The sequence below is a fragment of the Neopsephotus bourkii genome, unplaced genomic scaffold (assembly GCF_033783945.1).
Source record: "Neopsephotus bourkii isolate Nb327-2 ecotype Australia unplaced genomic scaffold, CSIRO-AGI_Nbou_v1 NB_1204, whole genome shotgun sequence".
NCBI classification, from domain to species: Eukaryota; Metazoa; Chordata; class Aves; order Psittaciformes; family Psittacidae; genus Neopsephotus; species Neopsephotus bourkii.
Window position 1 is genome coordinate 474,127 of NW_026901689.1, and position 22,041 is coordinate 496,167.

Consider the following 22,041-nt stretch of genomic DNA (forward strand, 5'->3'; position numbering starts at 1 on the left):
TTGTTTTTAATTCAGGTTGGTTTCAGTTATTGAAAGTAATTTTACAGGGAAAAAGAGTTTAAATACCATGACTTTTGTGTTCCATGTCAAAGAATGCAATGAAAGATAAATGGTAAGAGTAGATTAAATCTTTTCCTGCATATATGGTTGTCATTTACATCAGTAAGCTCAATAAGTCTATGGATTCATGTTCCACCTTCAGATACATATATGGGTATAAATGCTTGTCACTGATTCAGCATGGGTTTGGACCAAAAGTAGTGAAAGTTACTGGAAAGGTTTTCACCAAGTTGGTTTTGGATTGGGTCCATCATTATATTTTTTAAATTTGTATCTCCCACTGTTTTAAGGACCAATATTCTCTGTATATCATGGAATTTGGTTGCTTTGTCAGCCTGTATCCTGTTCCCTATTTGGTGAGACTTCCCACTGCAAATAGTCCCTAAGGAAAAGTCTTGTAGCTTTCCATAAAAAATTTAACACAGGTATTTTAATGAAAATCTGGCAAAACAAATTGCAGTTTGAAGTATTTTCTAAACCCTGGTGAAAGACCACAGAACCTGGCAATAAACACTGATCCAACCCCCACCTTACCAGTTGTCAGCTGCTGTATCTGTCCCTGTAGCAGTTCCTGCCTCACAGCATGTGAGAAGCAATGGATTAGTTTAGCCCTAATGAAGCAGTGAAATATGTCTTTCACTGGAAACTGTGCTAAGTTTACATCACGTTTGCCAACAGCATGTACACTAAAAATTACTGTGGATCAGTTAACTTGTGTTAGCATGTTACTCGGTGATAAGTTGTTGTGAAACAATTTTCTGATTTTCTGTATCTGTGAGTATTGTGCTGAATTTAACTGGACAGTAGATGGTTATATTTGAGATGGGGGAATTCTGTCTCTTGCTGCTTGTTAGCTACAGGACCTTGGAGGAAAGCAGAGCTCCGTTGTGCTGGCGGTCATTCAGAGGCTTGGGGGGTTACTTCAGGGACTTCATAATTCTGATTCAAAGACTTGAGTTAAAATAAAAAATAAAAATAAAAAAGTTGGGGCTGACTACAGTAGGGAAATTATGATGAGTGGGGTTTTAGACATGAATATAGACAGTCTTACAGGAGAAAATGTCCAGGAGACAAAGCCAGTCCAGTTCCCTGTTTCACTGCATTTTGTCTCAGGATGGCTGGGGGGATTTCCTGATACCAGCTCATCCACAGTCAGTTCAGGTATTTGAAAACAATCACAGTAAAATCACTTTTCCACATTTCTCTCCCTCTCAGAAACGTTTTAACCATAGTTGCATCTGTGCTTCTCTGACACTCATGAGATTTTTTTAAAGATGTTGAAGCAGAATTGGTCTTGTTAAAGGAAGCGTGAAAACTTGTGTACTTTGCCATATGTGTGGCATTTTTTTTCTTTGCCTTATTTATTTGTTTTGGTTAAGATTTTTATTTTTTTTTAATTAGGTTGTATAATAAAGGACACATCAATAACGTGGAAATAAATGAAATGTTGGAAGTAAAACATGCTTTCCTAATACAGTTGACCCTTCTATAAATATGGCCTTAAGGACAGGAGGACCTTTGGTTTCATTGCTGTACAAATGCCATTTACTTAAGGTTCAAATTGTCCAGGTCCAGTTTCAAACCCAACCAAAATTTTAGCAGCGTTTCAAACTTTATAGTCTCATTGGGTTGATGCCAATATTTGGGGTCCCTGTTTTTTACATTTCTGTTTGAAATTATTAGTTCTGTTCATCTTTTCTGTGAAAGATGCAGTTGAATATAATCATCTCTTCATGTGGCTAAATTGGTCTATTTTATAGGATACTAGAGAGAGTTGCTTTCTTCCAGCCTCTTGATCAAAAGACAGGAGAGTTTAACTTCCTTGAAATATGGCATTTGGAAATAAATGACTCTAAAATTTTTCTCCTTTTTTTCCCTTTAGTGCTTTTCATGGAAGGAAGTATGGCTCTCAAGTGAGAGTCCCCTTGAGTTTTTTTAGTATTTGGGGAAAAAAATCTGATATTTTTTTTTTTGAGGCTACAGAAAAACTTATTCCTAAACAGTAGCAGGAGATGCTTTTCTCCCATCTGGACAGTGTGTTGATCAGTCAGTCATGTCTCAGTCTGGGAATGAGGAGGAATCTCCTCTTAGACTAGGAGAATGGTGGCCGAGGGACTGCAGAGCACCTTGCAGTGTCCATTGCTGCTTTCTGCCTTGGCTCAAGTCTTCTGTCAACATTTCTACAATGGTGATTCACCTTTGGTTACTCTTTTGGCAAAACTTCAGTTGCTTTATAAATTAAGGCAGACGTTATAATTTTTGAGAAATCTAACAATAAGCCTACCAGATTCCTGAGAATAGTAGCAGTGACCAACTGTGCAGGTCAGAGAAGCTGTGGGTGTGCATTTGTGAGGACTTTGGCTCTCCTTTGAGAATTTTGCACTGAAGCTTCTATTAAAGTGCAAAGTATTGTTATTATCTTTGTCCTTTATACATATTTAAATAGTACATGATAATCATCTCTGTGAATTCTTAACTATTCATAAAGGTGGCTCTCGGTTAGAGGCCTGAACCAGTACTCCAGATCCAAACACTTAAAATAATAGATCATGTTATAACATTCTGAGGATTATTCACAACCCTTGTGTAGGAGGAGTTTGCTTTTAAAACATAGGCTTTGTAGATCATTAGTAAGTAGAGGATTTGATTGCTCTGTTAGGATAAAGATACCTAAGAATAGTGGAGAAACTTTGGCAACTTAAAAGTCCTCTTTAGAGTTTTAAGTGAGGGAAGAGTGAGAGGCAGGGAAGATGAAAGGTGGTTGAACCCTTTACCTTCATCCTGCCTGGTGTAGCATTACCTGATAGTATGGCACAGGGAGTCCCTACAGCTAGCTACAAATTCCAGCTCCAGGCACCTGTTGTCTGTCCATCCCCCACCTCCTTTCCCCCCAATAAAGGTCAGAGTATATGGAATTAATGTTGGTTAGAGGCATGGTTTCTCTGAAATATGAATGTTTTGAAAACATCATACCAGTATGTTCTGTATCTTGGTAGTCAGAGCAACTACCTAGTTAGCACAAATATTCAGGCTGGAGACTCCAGGCACATTACAGATACCCTCCTCTTGGGCTGTTGGGTGTTCTTTGGCCACTTTTTATTCTGTGGGGTCTCTTCGTGTTTTCCCAAGGGTTCTCCAGAGCGAGAGCATTGCCTGCTTTCACGCGTGGCTGCATCCCCTTTGGTGCTCAGCAGGCCTTGCTTGTACAGGAAAGAGCAGCCTGTGCTTCCATGCACCAACGGGCTTGCGTCCTTCCCAGAGAATTTCATTCATGTTGATTGAGGGAGATACTGTACTCTTTCCTTTAGTTTATTTTATCCCCTTGGTATGCAGAGTATTCTTTGTTAATCTTCCTTATTTATTTAAATGTTAATTGGTCCTTGTTAATTTGGTTTTCTGTGCTGAAAGCCAAGGTCAACAATGAGTCCTTCTATGTTAGCTCTTAGCGTGATTACAAGGTAGTGTAATGCGTCTTGGAAAAAAGTAGCAAGAAGCCTTCCCCCTGTTTTTAATGTAACCTTTGTGTAAGGTAGAGGTTTGGAGGCTGAAAGAGAGAGAAAATGTATGTTCAATGGAGACTGAAGGGTCTTATTGATTGAAAAGGACTGTTAAATTAAAAGACAGTTGTTTTGAAAGCAAAATATCACTTGACCCCAAAGAGACAGGTAATTGTGGCCCTGGGGTTAGGTATAACAACAACACTGGTTTGGTATGGGAATACTAACAGTAGACCTGAATAACAGATTATTTTTTTCCTTTTCACTTCACTGGTTGTATATGCAACTTTCAAACTGCTCTTTTGTTACTCGAAGAAAAATCTCTTCTGAGAACACTCTTCTTTTGGGCTGGAATGGCCATTTTATGAGATAAAAGTGAGACTTTTTTTTTCTGAAACAGATTCTGTTGCATGAGGCAAAACAAACAGAACTATCATAACACTTTAAATAGTAATCAAATATGTTTTTCTGTTTGCATTCAAAAGGGTGGAAAAGTAACTTGACAAGATGAAAGAAGGAACCAGATTTGTGTATCCCCCTTTCCCCAGTAAGAGGTATAGAGTTTTAGAAAAGACTTCAAGGCAAAAAGAAAAAAGCATAGAATATACTGTTATGGTGTTATTTTTGTCTTTCATTTTTATGACAACTTATTTGTACTTAAAGGAATCTTTCCAAAGAGTTAAGAAGCATCATTAAATAAAGACTGTGAAATGTGCAATATGGCTTATTTATTTAAATGTTAATTGGTCCAACGAACACTTCTAATTAGCTCTATATTTGCTTAGCAAAAAGTTTTACAAATTCCAATTGTGAAAAGCAGCTATTTTGAGCTGGTAAGCATGTTGCAGAATCAGCTATGATTTTTCTATAGTTCTCAGCCCTTGAAGGCACAATTTAATTTTTCATGTATGCATACTAGCAACGGTAAACACTTGCGAGTGTAAAGAACCTTCTTTAATTAGCTGCACAACAATTAAAGGATTCACAAACTAAATTGAACCCTGTCTCTGTGCTTACTAGCTGAATTCTACCACCTGTCACAACAGCACTTTGTTCAATCTGTTATGCAAAATCATTATAGCAATATAGCTGAGGAAAAAAAAAGAGAAAACAGCAATTATTTCTTACTTTTCTCTTGAATGGGTTATTTTGGGTTATACTGATGTCAGGTTCTTTGAAGCTAACCTTTTGAAATCCGTAACAGCATAATACTTATATGGCAGGCTTAGAATAGCTAGAGGAATATTTTGTTTTACCCTTTTATGAGCAACTAAGCCACATCCTTAAGATGCAGTACTTTCTTTGATCATGGTGTGGCCAGCAGGACCAGGGCAGTGATCATCCCTCTGTACTTGGCACTGGTGAGGCCACACCTTGAATACTGTGTACATCTTTGGGCTTCTCACTCCAAGAAAGACATCAGGTTTTTGAAGCAGGTCCAGAGAAGGACACAAAAGCTGGTGAAGGGCTTGGAGCACAAGTCTTGTGAGGACAGCTGAGGGTACTGGGGCTGTTTCGTCTGGAAAAAAGGAGGTTCAGGGGAGACCTTATTGCTCTCTACAGCTACCTGAAAGGAGAATGGAGTGAGCAGGTGTTGGTCTCTTCTTCCGAGTAAGAAGTGATAGGACAAGAGACGATGGCCACAAGTTGCACTAGGGGAGGTTTAGCATGAAGATTAGGAAAAAATTTCTTCACCGAAGGGGCTGTCAAGCACCAGAACAGGCTGTCCAGGAAAGCAGTTGAGTTACCATCCTTGGAGGTATTTAAAAGACATTTAGATGTGGTGCACAGGGACATGGTGTAGTGGTGGATTTGGCAGCGCTTCGTTAATGGTTGGACTCAATGATCTTAAAGATCTTTTCCAACCTAAATGATTCTATGATTCTAAGATACAAACTCCTGCAGCAGCCTTTCTCTTCATCAGACAAAAACGAAAAAAAGACTAACACCTAATAGTACAACATGCTCTTTTATTAAAAGAGTTGTTTTAAACCAGTGTGAAAACTAGTTTTAGAAACCTCTGGCTTCCTAGAGTGGGAGAAGATGACTTTCATCTTACTTGGTCTGGCTTCTGCCATTTGCGATTATTCTTCGGCTCCTGAAAATACGATAGCACATGGATATAAAACTTGAGAATACTGGACTTTTTTAATGTGCTAATTTTATTTCTCCTTCAAGCAGAAGTGGTTGAAAATGAAGAAGTTTTGTATCTTTGCAGAAGAGCACTCTCTCATTTTGGCTTCATTCTTCTCAGCTAGCACAGAGGGCCAGAGATGCAAACGCAGCTGCCCCTCAGCACTCTGACACACGTTTCTGATGCCAGTTAAAACTCCTAGTGAAACCAGTAGAAGGTTTTCTCTGTGTGAGGAGTATGAGGCTGCATTTAGTGAGGAGGACCCGTTTACCTTTCTCTTTATTCTGCTGTGACAGCTGACAGGAATGTGCTCATCGCTGCCAGCTTCCATGCGGGAGGGGTACAGGTACGTTGTGTGCATACGCTCCCTGTAGCAGAGGAGCTGAAAGTTAAGCTGCCTGCTGACAGTTTCCTGAAATCATCTCAATAACATATTGTTAGCTCTTGTGATTGAAGCTAAGAGTCTGCTGTTGGATAAAGGATACATGATACGGGCATTTTATAAGCTGGGAATATAAATGAATAACTCTGCTCATTCACAGTGCTTACATTTTTTACAGTATAATTTTTATACCATTGTCATTTTACAATATTTTTGGAAAATCTAGAAAGAGAACAAAGAAGTCCTTTAGAAGCATAGTGGGATTTTTGGTTTGGGGGATTTTTGAGAGTTTTTTTTGGTAATAAAGTCGTTGGGAGCATAAAAATCAACAACCAGAAACTGAGAAAGGACTTCTGTTTTGTGACTAAAAACCAGAAGGAAGCGACAAGGAAACCTGATACTTTGATTAAATATGTCTGAAATTCTTAGATAAATTTGCACTGAAGTATGAGAAGCCTCAATTTGCTATATAACATTCTCTCCTTGCTTTCTTACATCAAATAATAATAGCTGGTCTATTCAGAAGTAGAAAGAGAAGGAAATAAAAATCCTTTTAATTAGAAAGAGAACTATAACAATCTCTGTAAGTGCAGGTACAAGGTTCTGGCAAGCAGGACAACACAAGAATGAGTTTCTGCTTGGGCAGCTGAAGCAATGCAGAGGTTTTGTGTGGGAGCTCTGAATGCTCTCAGCCTTGGGGTTTTCGGTATTCAGCCTGTATATTGAGGAGCACTTTCATGTCTGTAGGAGCCCGCTTCACCTCCCATGGCTGTGTCCTTGAAAATGAACCACCAAGTCTTTTCCCTTCCTTTTGTCAGGTTTTGCATTTTGCCAAAATCACCTAGATTCACACTGATTTGCAGTAGTGTGAACTAACTTTGGATGAAGTTTTGCATGAGCAGGAGAAAGTGAACGCAAACTGCCCATTTGCACAGCCTATTCAAGAAACTTGGAATAGGTTCACTGAGAGTTACGTTTATTTGCATGTTGCATCAAAACTCTTGCAGTAAAGCACTCCCTGGCTGTCCCTAGTCCTTCTGAAAACAGCTCTCGGCTACTCACAGCCTGCCACAGGACTGAAGCCTCCAGAGATCCTGTCAGTCACTTGAAGGAGTTTGGTCAGAGCTGTCCGTGGCCAGAGCTGGCTGTTAAGGATATATTACAGTTAGCAGAGTCCATCTCCCAGCTGACTTTGCAAACGTAATTGAACTTGCCAGGGTCTGTCTTCCTGTGATTGCATTTATCAGACTTTTTTTGTCAGCTTTGTTGCTGCTTACCTACTGACCATGATAGGTTGTCTTTTAAGCCAACGGCCTGGAATGTTGCAATTAACATCAAAATTATTTAAAGGATTTTTATCCCTCAGATAGCTTTGAAAGATGTTATTGTATTTTTATAGCATTCCTCCTCCACCTTATTCAGCTGTTATGTGTCTGCCAAGTTTTCAGTGTCCTTTTTACTAATGATCAAAGCTATTGATAAGCTTGGATTGGTAAAACAGGAGTGCCCAAACAGTGATTGGTACTCAGCCTGTCATGATCCTGAAGGTTGTGCTGCCACTGTATTTAAACATGCGTACTCTTTTACCATGATCGGTTCTTGCATGGGTGCTTCGTTTGCTACATGCACTACAGAGTTATTCCCACTCCTTTACATGGTCTTCCAGTGCAATGGTAGGAGGAAATTCACCTCACTCCACTTAGGAGAACTGCAAAGACATCACTCTTACGATCACTTATGTGACATTGTTTGTATCTACCTGGCTTAATAAAGAACTGTTATGACTGTTTTCACCATCATTCAGAGGCAGAGGCCAGGTTATTGTGGGGCAAAATGATCTCAATCCAGCAGGTAGAGATAATTTCAAAAGCAGCTGGAGAAATAGAGTGAAATGCTCCCAAGTCACTTAATTTCAGTATAGGTGTTCCTGTTTGGGGTTGCCTTCCTACTGAAGAAGCCATCTAAAAGAGCAGTGTGATGATAAATACTGCAGGTAGATGTATTCTTTTTGCTTCTATAAAATGACAGTCTGAAAAAGAGCATGTTTTCACAATATTTTCTGACCTTAGGGTAGATGGTGATTGCAGCAGTTGCAGAATCAAGCTGTGGGTGCCTTAGCTGTGCACAATGGCTGCTCACCACACCCTTTAAGCCTAAACCACTTATTTCGGTATGAAAGCATCACAGGAGGTATGAGGTGGCTTCTAGAGTTACAAGCTTTGCTCTTGTGTGCATGACAGTGATCAATTAATAATGTTAAATGACAACAGCAGTAATATATCATATCAGTAAAAGTGTGCACAGACCAGAACACCAAAAAATAAAGGAGTGTTTTTGTTTTTAGTGTTTCATTTTTCTTGAGTGATAAGTAAGTATATTTTTTTCAAACCTTAAACTAAGTTTGTGTTATGTTTCCTCATCTATCTTTTTCCACTCAGTTCTACAAGGAGTTAGCTGGTTTTGGGTTTTGGAGACCACAAACACAAGGAGCATTCTGATCAGCGTTTGTTCTGTTTTTCACACATCCACCTGCATCCCTGTTTCCCAGCATCCCTGCCTTCTTCAGCTGCATCTTTTACTCTGTCTAATTGTACTGAAACTAAAGCTTTTTCAACATCATCCTTTTCCTGGAAATTAGTATTAAAAATAACTCATTGAAGCCACTTGTATCTAAGAATCACTGTGACTCCCTAAATTATGTCTTCTCTTTTTGCCACCACGTCCATGTGTTACAGGGAGGGAAAAAATAAATCTGTTGGGTTGAGAGGACAAAGGAGAGAAGACAGAAAGTGGAGGTAGAAAGGATTAACAGAAAAGAATCTCAGTTATTAAAACTCAAAATAACTCTCCATAATATTTTAACCAAAAATTCTTATGGTGACAAGTCTGTCATAAGTTAAAAAACCCCCAGTCTTTTCAGCAGTCAATTATGTTTGAGAAAAGAAGGCTATCTGGCATACTGGACTAAGCAATGGGAGTCAAGAGTTCTGGACTCTGTCCCTGGCTCCTTTACAGAGGATGAGCCATCTATTTAAGTCAAGATACATGTCATTTTTTTTCCTAAATGCAATGTGGAAATTATCAGTTTGGGATACTCATTTCTGCAGTGCTGATACTCTGAAAAATTCGATCCCTTTCCAGCCTTGGTTGCTGTTTGGCTGCACTGAAACTGGGCAAGTTACTTACAAATTTCTAACTGTTTGCATTTACATTATATTAAGATGTTGGCTGTTTCTGTGCCCAGCAAAGAAACAAGCAGAAAATGTCTCCTCTTCCTCTCTGATTGTGTTGATCACAGTATGCTTTGGTTACTCACAATGCTGAGAAGCTTTACTGAATACCAGGGTATGAGCTGGTGGGAATCTTTCCCAGATATATATTTTGACCCTTTGTGTTTTTCACATGTATGGGGACTTTTAAAATGTTGGTTTCTCTTAAATATAGTGATCTTGAAGAATGGAGTAATTAATCTTTTCACTATCTCTGTATTCTTCCCCCTCCTTTGTTCCAAGTTCAATGTCATTAAGGGTAGGATAAATGCAGGTGTGTTATATATATGCCTTGAGAGTATGCATTGTCACACATTTTCTCTTTCACGTGCAACAGCTTACCGAAGGTTTAATGTATTAATCTTTCTTTTTCATTGACCAGCATTAAAACATTTACTTACGCACGTAGTTTCTGTGTTGATGTCATCGCAGGTAGCTGTATGTTTAGCGATGCATTGTTGTGTCTACTGTCTAGCTCAATAAGATGAAATTTGGAGCATCCTTAATTATCCTACAAACCTATTTTGTGATAATGAAACCAAATATGGTGTAGACTTGGCTGACATCTCTGTTATATTATTTGGCATACACATATTTCTGTTTCAAGTATAAATTGGTTACTACTTTTTCAAAATATGCACTCTATTAATTAAATCTATACTTCAGACATCTTTTTCCCATCCTCCTAAAGCTGTTATAAGTATTCTTGTTTTTCCTTGTTCTGTATGCAGATAGGGTTGGGCAGTGACTCTAATTTGGCAGAAAATAGGCTAACCCTGTGGTCTTTGTTAAGTCCTGAAACTACAGTTGGGTGTGCAGCATCTTTCCAAATAACTAGGTCTTTTGTTCCACTAGAGAAAATTACTTAATTTTCTAGAAATTTTTTTTTAAAGAAAAGTTTTAACTGTAACAGTCTTTACCTAATAGACCTTGGATTGCAGGGACATGATTAATGTGAATGAAAGGATCTCTGTGACATATGACTAAAGGACAGAATTAGTTTGTTGTAGCTGTTGTTGGCAATCCCACTTGTGCCATCTCATTTCTCCCCAAACCACGTTTTCCAGCATTCTGCATAATGTTAAAGTCTAATTGGACCATATCCTTCTTTTTGAAACTCTCTCTCAACAGGGATGTTCTGTTTATGCATTTTCATTGGGAATGTGTGTCTTTGTCCCTTGAAACCCATCTATTTATTGCAGTGACACCTACTGCTGGGAGAGCTGATCCGCAACAGGATCGGTTACTGTTAAACTTGGCCAACAAGCAGTTCGTGACTCACCCAGCAGATGTTTCTGTGGCTCAGGTCAAAGGGAACTTATGGACTCGAAGGTTTTTTCCTTTACTCCTAGAATTAAGTGCCAGGAAAGTCAACATTAGGTACAGACAGTTGACCTGACCAGTAGCAGGAGGAACTGAACTACGGCCCTGAGGATCTGGAAAGACCAAAGCATTAGTCTGTTGAGCCACTGTGCTGGCGACAGTCCAAGACTTTCAGACAACTGACAATCTGATTGCATGCCTGGATTTTGGTAATGATTTTACATACTTATTTGATGATTTGTATCTGAGCTTATGCTTCTGACAGGTGCCCTTGTGAACAAAATCTCTCTGGGCTGTTGCATATGAATATTTCACAATCAATCACAGTTTGATTTTGGGACATATGTGCAGTTGACATTATATTTAGATGTGTGCAAAATCTAAGTCTAAGCCTTTGTGAAATGAAAATAAGATCATCCACCCAACATTACTGTTTTGGGTTTAAATTGTTTCAAACTATATTTTAAGTTCTGAGTCTTAACTCTTGCTTATCTTTTTGCAATTGGTATAGAGGGCCTGAGCCCCTAGTCCTCACCTATATGTAATGCACCACCTTTTACCTGGAATTTGCCTGTGTCAGGAATGCAGGATTAATAGGGTCGGCTTTGGGTACATTTTAATATTATACAATGAGTTAGAGTATTACAGACTTCTAGGGCAGTATGGTGTTCTTAAATGAGGAGATTCAGAACTCATTTCAAGCTGTAAAAATTACAAAAAATGAAATCTTAGGTATGTTTTCCAGAGTCTTTGAGGCAATTTGTTATTTTATTTGTATTGCGTGGTACTAAAATGGATCTTTCAAAGCTTAATTTTAAGGTTTCTTCTACCTGACATGGATGCCAGTTAAATTAATTAAAGTGAATGATCAGATAGGATCTACAGGAGATTGATCAAATTGGAGAGAGGTTAATCAGTTGTATACATTCCAATTTACATGAAAAGAACAAATTTACTTTAAAAAATGCTGGTTTTAAAGTAACAGAAGCTTTAGTTTAATGAAGCATTCCACAAATTAGGCTCCCTCTGAATTTTGGTATCACTCTTATCTTTACTTTTGTCACCAGGAGAACACTAGAAAAAGAAAATAAAATGAGAATCAATGCTTATAAGCTAAAAAATAATGATTCCAGATGCAACCAATGCCTGGAAAAAAAGCAGGATTTTTTTTTTTTTATTTATTTTAATCTACTGAACTTTCAGTACCAATTATTTATCTTTCTCTTCTTTGGATCTGACTTCTTAAGTATATGCAAGTGAAATAGAATAAGTTACATGCAAAGTAGCAATAAGTAAAGCAGCTTGTCTGCATTCTTCTAATCTTTTTATTCTAACCTGTGGTGAGATTTATAAATGACCTCTCCTCTCCTCTCTGCTCATCTTCCCAGATTGTGATCACAAGCAGTTCACAGTCCTCCATGCCATGGGTGCTACCAGGCAGAGTCTGTTCTGGTGATTTATCTTCTTCCCATCAGTTATAGGCCCAGAACACTGTGCTAACTAGAAAGTATCATACAGACTAACAGGTATTTCAGAAAGGAACTGCCTTCTCAGTCCACAGTGACAGCAGTACAGCCTCAGCAAACAATATTCTGTCTGCTAATGACTTTTGAAACTTCAGAATCCCTCTTCTAACCCTTCTTTAAGACATAAAAACTGTTGTGGAATGAGTTGGCTCTGTTGTTAATCAAGGAGTACTTTGTTTTGGAATCAATAAGCAGCTTGTTTAAATATCAGCCCCACAAAGCAGCTATAGTTCTGTCAAATGCCTTCCCCATCCCCACTGCGTGGTCTCGTGGCAGTGGGGTGCTGGGAGATGGGTGTTCATGTGGGGCTCCAGCCTGGAGCCACGGTGCTTGGCTAGGACCATGGAACTGGTCAGCATGGGATCACCAAGCACTTTGTACACACTGTGTTCCAGTGGTGCTTCACACCAATTTTCAAGTATTAGAAGCTAGATGTGCTTTGCAATGACTACACAACTTGAATGTGGTGAAATGACTAACAGTGATAACAAATTACTAAGTTGGCATTAAAAATATGTAAATAAAAGCAAATCAACCGGCCACGTCACCTGTAGGCCAACATTTGTCTTTTTTTTTCTTTTTTTAAGACATTCTGTTACACTCCAGAAATCATACCTCCCTCATATAGTTATACTGTACCCCAGGGAGCAGGACACCTACTTAACCAACAGAAGAAAAAAAAAAAGGAAAATAGAAAAAAAAACTCCAATGGACTTGACGCAGTTACTCTATTTTACATAAGTAAAATGAATCTGCTAATGTTTATTTCATTTTATCAGATTGGATAATGCTGTCTTGGTGGCATTAAACACAGCTGATCTCTCTCTTTCCTTTTTGTGCACACATGTTTTTGTTAAAATTTAACTATTTACATCTATGTCTCTTAGTATTGCCTACAAATCAGTCAAAGAAGAATAGGTCATATCTCCTGCCCTGCTGTTTATATATTAATCATCTGGCAAATAAACTGCTCAGTATCCTACCCACCTCAGTAATATTTGTGATGTAATTTGTTTGGATGCCCAAATGTCACCAGCGTTGATTGTAAGAGATGAAAAAAATATACTAGCTCAGCACACCAAGCTCTGGGCTAAAATGTAAGCATGAAATCTCTGGTTTATTTTTGTAATAATGTTTACAGCTGTTTAATGACCCTGAAAGGGTTCAGTAGTCTGGTGTTCTGTATTTCTTAACAGGAGTGTATTATGCTTCTAACAGCCTTAGTTAAACTGTTTCAGCAACAACAATAAGAACAATATTTAATAAAAATTCAATATGTATTCTGAAGTTTCTCAGTAATACCTGTTTATGAGTTGCTAAGAGCTGAAGCAGTCTGTTTTGTGGTATTTAGAATTTGTCACTGGACCACAAGATAATGTAGATATATGTGATTTCTTCTAGCTGGAAAGATAAATACCAGGTCTATATTCTGAAAGCATATGTAACAGTGTGCGTAACTCCAGCTGCTGAGAGGATCAGGGCCAGAGCGAGCTTGTCGTTTGAACATGTGAGCTTGTAAAGCATTACTTTGCTTACTGAACTGTAAATCTTTTAACTAACCTAATCTAAACCATAATAACAGCACAACAGTGTTTTTAAAATGAGTGTGAAGGGGGAAGTGCTTTAGTGTGTGTGTCCAGGAGGAATGAACAGGTGTAAACAAGGGCTGAATTTGGTCCATCTGTTTACAAAGATAGAGGCATGTGTATGCGCATATGTGTACACGTATGTGTGTGTCCACACATGTTTATGTATGTATATAGGCACATATTTATGTTTAAACTTTTTTATTCTGTTTGCCATCTTTCTCCCCCCACCCCCACTCTGTTTCCAGCCAAAGAAAGCTGAGCTTCTCATATTACATTAATGTAGTTGTGATGACAGGCATTTCTGGTGTCATAATTGGTTTTAAATTCCAGTAATCCATTTCAAATCATGAAATAAAATCTGTGTGTTCAATTGAAATGGCTAAAGTCAGAACTTTTGTTATTGATATCACAGGAAATAGTCTTGTGGGCAAAAGTGTGAGTGAGATCAAAATAAATATTAGTAGCATCAAAGGGACCCAAATGTTTCCCTGTATCTTCATGTAGGGGATGAGAGAGTATTTTTATAATACATGTATCCAGTGGTGAATTTCATAAACTGAGTGCCCTCCTCACAGAAACAGGAGATGCAAACAATAGTAGGACAAGGGGAAATGGGTGCAAACTGGAACACAAGAGGTTCCACTTAAACTTGAGAAGAAACTTCTTCTCAGTGAGGGTGACGGAACACTGGAACAGGCTGCCCAGGGAGGTTGTGGAGTCTCCTTCTCTGGAGACATTCAAAACCCGCCTGGACACGTTCCTGTGTAACCTTATCTAGGTGTTCCTGCTCCGGCAGGGGGATTGGACTAGATGATGTTTTGAGGTCCCTTCCAATCTCTAACATACTGTGATACTGTGATACTGTGGTGCACACCCAGAGCAGTAAATGGCAGCCCTCTGATCTGGTGGTTAATTTGCTTCTTTCCAAGGGACAGCTCCTGCCCTGCCCTGAGCAGCATAAATGAGTAGCAGGGTGCAGACAGGACTCTTGGGCTACCATGGCTAGCTTGGACTATAGCTGGGGCTTGCCCAGGCTGGGAAGAGCAGGCTGCAAGCATCTCCTGCTGCCAGCATGCTCTGCACATGTCTTGGGTGATGCTGTCTTTACAAAACATTTGAGATAATTAAAGGCCAAAAATTTACTACATCAATTTCAACAAATGTATTTTGACTTTCTTAACAATCTCAACTTTGATTTGCAATTGATTTTGTAAACATATGTTAACACAGAGAACATTGTGTTTCTGTTCCCAGTGCGAGTGATTGTAAAATGTTCCATGTTTTCCTTATAAGAAAGATCAGAATAATGAAAATCATGTACTAGGCTATATATTTGAAAATTGAAAGATAGACATTTTGCTTCCTGTGAAGCATCACAGCAGCACCTATAAACTGGCATTCCCTAGCAAGGGTCCTAGCTGATGGGAAGAGGCTGGGCAATGATCACCATGACACCAAGGTGTGCACCTTATAGTGCAAGGCCTGAAGCAAGAGGCTCACTGAGGAATGAAAGCCCCTTGCCCCACCTGGTCTAACCCTGTCTGGTGATCGATCTAGACAGAGATGATGGATAAAGAGAGAGAGAATGAAATTGCGATTTTTTTTTAGTGAAATTAGGCAAATAAGATTAGGTTGTCTAATTCATAGTGGAATGATGGATGAGGAAGAGTTTTAGATACGTCTTGCATGTGGATACAATATGAGGTTTTGGTAGGTTTTGCTATGAATGGGCTGAAGAACACAGAGAGTCTGATTTACATGAGAACTGAACAGCAGCAGGGTCCTTGTGTTCCTAAATGCAGTAACTGGGAATTTCAAGAGGAGAAATTCCACATGGCAGTACTTTGAATGCCATGGTTACACTTCACAATCAAACCAGGTTGGAGTAAGAAAAGAAGAGACAATTCAGAGCCGGAGGCAGGATAGGTGCAGCGAGAAGCTGGGGCAGATTGAGAGTGAGAATACAGTCTAAGTGAAGAACTGTAGCCTCTTGAGACTGTGGTAGATGGATCCTAGAAACTGAACAGTTTATAAGGGTATGTGACATTCAGAGGTGGTTATTCCTCACCACACAGAAGCTATGCTGACCTTTCTGCATATTTCATGACAAATGTATAAAGTTTCTCATGCCAAGAGAGCAGCATGTGTGTGTTAGGCTCCCCAGACTTGATCCAAAATTGTTAATTTTTAAATGAAAAAATATGGATTTGGTCTTCCTCTTGATTTTTGACTCATCCTATCTGCATTCTACATTATATGTGCCTGTATGTTTGTGGGAGACAGAAATTAAGAAAAACTTTTTAGCAAAATTATCATGTTCCAACTACAAATGCTGTTGTTACTTTATTAAAGTTATCTTTGAAAAAGCGCCACAGAATAACTTAAAATCTCAACCATAACTCCCTTCCCCCTCACCAGTCCAAATAACTGTACATTTGAACTGAAGCTTAGGGTTAAACATCAGAATTAATAAACTCCACTGGGATCTGTCAGCATTTCCAAACTTCGATAGAGCATAAAATGTTAAAATTAACTAACCAAACCTTCCTGATCATGTAAAGGCACTAGTTCCCATTGAGATCAACTGAGTAAATGAAATTTAAACTGCATTTTTCAAGCTGTTATAGAATAATGGCAATTCACAAAGAATTTTCTAAACTCTCTTGAATATATATATGTGTTTGTGTATGCATGTCTTGAATCTTTATGTTCTTGTTTACCAACATGCTTTGTTTAAGGTGGGTGAGGGAAATAACACCTGTGATATATGGCATCCAGACAGAAAGTAGATTTGGGGTTTTCTGATGTGACTTTTTTTTTTTTTTGGTGGCTTTATTTGGTTTTGTTTTGTTTTGTTTTGTTTTTTAATGAGCGTAGACAGATATTCAAAATCTCAGTCAACTTCAGGCAATGGCAGGCATGAGCACTGCAGCACTCAAGATTTCTAGTTAGTCATTTTGAAAATTTGGTTTGTTTCAAAAGTTAAGCAAACTCTCAAAAATTACAAAAAAGTGTTTTGGGGTTCTGAATGGGTGTGGTCTGCTGCACAGAAAACTTGCATGGAAACTAATAATTTTATTTCTTGATGGCCTACTGTGAGCACCTTGTGTGAACACCTTGGCTTGAATATGTTCCCCTACATTTGGATGTAAGACACTGGAACCTAGATTCGGGTGTGGTCCTATAGCTTATAGGTATAAGTCTATTCCTTTTATACACTTGATCTCATTAATAATTTTATAAATAATAATATTGACAGCATGAAATTAATGGGTCCCCAACATGAAATCTGAATCTGACCACTGTTAAAGTTTGAAAAAGATCTGCTTTACATCTGAGCAAAATTCTGTAGCTCACATTCATCTTGAATACACATGAATATGCACTTCCCCCTTCTTACAGGTTCTGTGTTGTATCACAACCTTAGTCATCCTGTTGAGGACCAACAACATCTCTCTCTTGGAGACCACCCATGCATTTTTTTTCGCCCCTGATCCTGCAAATACTTAAGCATGTGGGGAACTATGCTTTCAAGAGTGACCCTTTGAAGTCTACTGGGCTACTCCCAGGAGGACAGTTACATGCATTTTAAGTACGTGCCAGATTAGGGCCTAAAATGTCTAGCAAATGACCACTATGAAGCCATCTGAGGAATGGTGTCCACCTGTAGTGTGCCTGTAGGCTTTCTACAAGGCTTAGTCAGTAAATGCTTTTGGCTAAAGACAAACAGGAAGTTGAGCAAATTAATTACTCAGAAATGTGTATTTCTTACTAATTTCTTACTATATTTTTAAAATTACTTAATTCACTAATTTTATTAGTGAATAAAGTGTCAAATTACTCCACTGAACAACACAGATCTTAATTATATTCTAATATAACCTTATGGCATCATATAGTTTTAGAGTTATTAATGTAAAACGTTATATTTGAAACAGAATTTTATAGATTTATATATATTTGCACATAGTAGAGAAATAGGATAGATTATTTTGGACAATTATGCAGACTCGAAGAGAGCACTTGTGTTTAACAAACAGCTTTGAATTCCAATTTTCTGCAATATACATAGTGTAGGTACAATTTGTAGTCATTACTGTGTACTAGGAAAGTTATTAAAATTCTTAAACTCGTCGAGACTTTCCACAACACCTTCCCCAGTTTTTAATTGCTTTTATCTAGTTCCATAAGAGAGCCCTTTAAAACAAATCAAAGTGCCTTAAATCACATGTCTTACCCATTGAAGGACAGAAATATTCCTTCTGTAATCTGGCAAGTTTTCCTAAGAATTGAAATCTGAAGGTTCTCAACAATCAATTAAAAGACTTGGAAGAAGATAATTTATGTGCCTTTTGATGGGTTCAGTTTCAAAATGACAAAATAACAATGTTTCATAGCAGAAGGGTTAAATCTTAATCTCGGAGGTTTAGAAAGCTGCTAGTTGCAGTCTCCTTAAAATTTAATATACCTCGTTAATGCTTACTTGCAAACACTGAAGGATTTTTATGATTATAATCATGTGTTACAGCACCTAGTACTGTTTCTAAGCAGCATACTAATCAGCTTAATGAGATATTACTGCACTTTTTGTTGACTAAAGCAAAATCCCTTTTATTGTTCTAAAGCTTGTCCTTTATTTTTTCCCAAAACATTATCTTGTTTTATTGTACACCAGTAAATATCATACCATCGTTTTTTTGTCAAATCATAAAACTATCTTTCTCATTGTAGAATATGTAATATATTGAATATGGTTAATGGAACTGAAAGTTACAAATGGATTTCTATTTTTTATTTTTTATTTTTTTTGCTGGCTTTTCTAATGGAAATGGGAGAGATGCATAGCAGCTCTTTTTCTATATGTTTAGAAATGTAAACAGATGCAGTTTCACAAGACAGACAAAGGAGGTAGTAAAAACCTTTGCCCCTTCCATAAGAATTAGATTTTGAAATTGTAGTATGTTTTAAAATAGTAATTAATGGTTACTGACAAGCATGCAGAATGATGAAGGCACTTGTATGGTCAAAACTGTGTAGCACAGTTGGTACTTAATACACTTTTTATTGTTTTTACACTAATTCCTTTGCATTATTATGAGTAGGTAAAACATAAAATGCAAATTGTACTTCAGTGATTCAATGCTTGTAACTCTCACAGTCTTAATCTAAACTATCTTCTGGTTTTCAGAGATGGAAGAAGCTAGTTTGTGCCTTGGTGTTTCTTCAGCTGTGCCAGAAGCTGACGCCCATCTCAACAGCACCATACTCAATGGACAGTATTCAATGAGCCAGAAGCTGCACCAGATCACTTCCCAGCTCAGCCATGCCTTCCCAGAGCTCCAGAACAGGCAGAATCCAGAAGAGAAGGCATCAGCACCACTAGAAGACAAAAGCCACATGTCCATAGCAAACCAGCCCATCAGCAGTCAGATGGCTCTGTTGGCCAACCAGCTCAATAGAGAGGTTGATACCAGTTTGAATGGGCGCGTGGACCTGCAGCAGTTCTTGAATGGGCAAAACTTAGGCATTATGTCTCAGATGAGTGATATAGAGGATGATGCCAGGAAAAACAGGAAGTACCCATGTCCTCTGTGTGGAAAACGCTTTCGCTTTAACAGCATCCTGTCACTACACATGCGAACTCACACTGGAGAGAAACCATTTAAGTGTCCATACTGTGACCACAGAGCAGCTCAGAAAGGCAACCTGAAGATACACCTGCGTACTCATAAGCTTGGAAACCTTGGCAAAGGTCGTGGAAGAGTCCGAGAAGAAAACAGACTTTTACATGAGCTGGAGGAGAGAGCAATTCTTCGGGACAAACAGATGAAGAGCAGCCTCCTGCAGCCACGACCCGATGTGAAAGCACAGCAGCATGCCCAGGCAATGCCTCTTGCAAACTGCAACTTGTCTGTGCCTGCTAATCACAGCACACCTGATATTTCAAACCCTGTTCCCTCTCCAAAGCCAGTCAGTGTCCAGGAAGAAGTTGTCACTCAGACAGCTGGGTTTAGATGCACGTTCTGCAAAGGCAAGTTTAAGAAGCGAGAAGAGCTGGACAGGCACATAAGGATCCTGCACAAGCCTTACAAGTGCACCCTGTGTGACTTTGCTGCCTCACAGGAAGAGGAGCTGATCAGCCACGTGGAGAAGGCTCACATAACTGCAGAGTCAGCCCAGGGCCAGGGCTCCAACGGGAGTGGGGAGCAGTCTACCAATGAGTTCCGTTGCGAGGTGTGTGGCCAAGTGTTTAGCCAAGCCTGGTTTCTAAAAGGCCACATGAGAAAGCACAAGGATTCCTTTGAACACTGCTGTCAGATCTGCGGGAGGCGATTCAAAGAGCCTTGGTTTCTTAAAAATCACATGAAAGTTCACCTGAATAAGTTATCTGTAAAGAACAAATCTCCTAATGATCCTGAAGTACCTGTTTCTATCAGCAGCATGTCCCAGGAAGCTCATGCAAACCTATATTCGAGATACCTCTCATGTTTGCAGAGTGGGTTTCTTCCTCCTGACAAAGTGACTTTAAGTGAACAAAATCAAATCTATAACAAAGGAGATATGCCCATAAAGGAGAAAGAAGTGTTGGGGAAGCTTCTTTCACCAATTTCTGGTATTGGCCACAGCATGGCTGAAGGGGATAAACATTCTTTATTGGGCTGTCTCAATCTGGTGCCTCCTCTGAAATCCAGCTGTATAGAAAGGTTACAAGCTGCCGCCAAAGCGGCAGAAATGGATCCAGTAAACAGCTATCAAGCCTGGCAGCTTATGGCAAGGGGAATGGCCATGGAACATGGCTTTTTGTCTAAAGAGCAGCAGATACAGCGCAGCCATGAAGACACTTTGGCAAATGCTGGAGTTATGTTTGATAAGGAGAAGCGGGAGTATGTGTTAGTAGGAGCAGATGGCTCTAAGCAGAAAATGCCTGCTGATTTGGTTCACAGCACTAAAATGGGCAATCAGAGAGACTTGCCAAACAAACTAGACCCTTTAGAAGGCAGTAGAGATTTTTTGTCACATGGTATGAACCAGGGACTCGATTTCAACTTACAAAGTCATGGAAATGTGAAAGAAAAGCCAACCGAATGCCCAGACTGCGGAAGGGTTTTCAGAACCTACCACCAAGTGGTTGTTCACTCCAGGGTCCACAAAAGAGACAGGAAAGGAGAAGATGAAATAATTCAAGGTGGTCTTGATGAGCGACGTGGATCTGGAAGTGACCAAGAGTCTCAGTCTGTCAGCAGGTCGACAACACCAGGGTCCTCTAACATTACTGAAGAAAGCGGAGTAGGTGGGGGTCTCTCGCAGATGGGAAGTGCCCAGGAGGATAGCCCACATCCTTCCTCACCCTCCTCTTCAGGTAAGATAACTTCTTCTTCCCTCTCTGCACTGAAAACTTTATAGATATATTTGAAATTGCAGCAGCAAAGTAGTTTATGCAGTCTCTTGTTAGGTCATTTCATAGTGGTCTACAGGGGTGTGGTGCTATATGCCTGAACATCCATGTGTGGGTTCCCACAGTGCCTTCGAGGTGAATTCTGGGCTCACCGTTTCTCCAAAGGTAGGTTTCCCATCCTTTCAGCTGTCACCTCTGCCACCCTGCTGGCAGCAGTGTGCGGGGTCTGAGCAGTCACCAAGAGTAATGTTGCTTCCAGGGCCTCTCCCACTGGGTTTTGGAAGGGCTTTTTTTTTCCCTCATGGTGTCTCTTTTGCATATCTTTCTATGCCCTTCATGTAAAGGGGTGAGGAAAGATGCCTTCTTTGACCCATAGTTCAAAGAGCTAGGATTAAAAACAGCATGTTGGCCAAACTTTCTGATTGCCCTTATTCCCACAACTGTATCAATTACTTAGCTATGTACCTGGTGACTGGATTGATTGAAAAGAGATTCAAAATATAAGTTACTAACTTATTATAATCTTTTAACGTTTTTTCACATTTTAACATGTACGAAGCCTTCTGCTTAATTCTCATATATTTGAAAGTACAAGGAAAATAGAAATTGAACTGAAACGTTTTAATTGCATTGTACGTCATGTTAACTTGCTGTGTATAAAATAGCAAAACAGATGATAATTCACTGGTGATGTTTATAAAATATTGAGCTTCCTGGTACAATTTTTAAAGTTACTAGCCCATGACTGCTGAAATAAAATCTTCAGATAATAACAGGTAAGATTCCTGGCCTCATGTATATTTCCAAAGTCAGTTGGTAATGGATAGTAAATTGAAAGTTATATCTTCAGCGCTTTATAAAGAAA

The 22,041-nt window shown here is 39.0% G+C and overlaps 1 protein-coding gene across 1 annotated transcript in view; it reads left to right on the top strand.

Moving 5' to 3' along the window:
* ZNF536 (zinc finger protein 536) overlaps nucleotides 1–21,140 on the top strand; it is a gene marked incomplete at its 3' end in the record, with an annotated part of 50,311 nt that extends 29,171 nt beyond the window's left edge. The window contains exon 2 of the mRNA XM_061364290.1: nucleotides 18,969–21,140. Within this exon, the coding sequence (XP_061220274.1) occupies nucleotides 18,971–21,140 (2,170 nt within the window). The remainder of the gene's footprint in view (nucleotides 1–18,968) is intronic.
* Nucleotides 21,141–22,041: the final 901 nt, after the last annotated feature.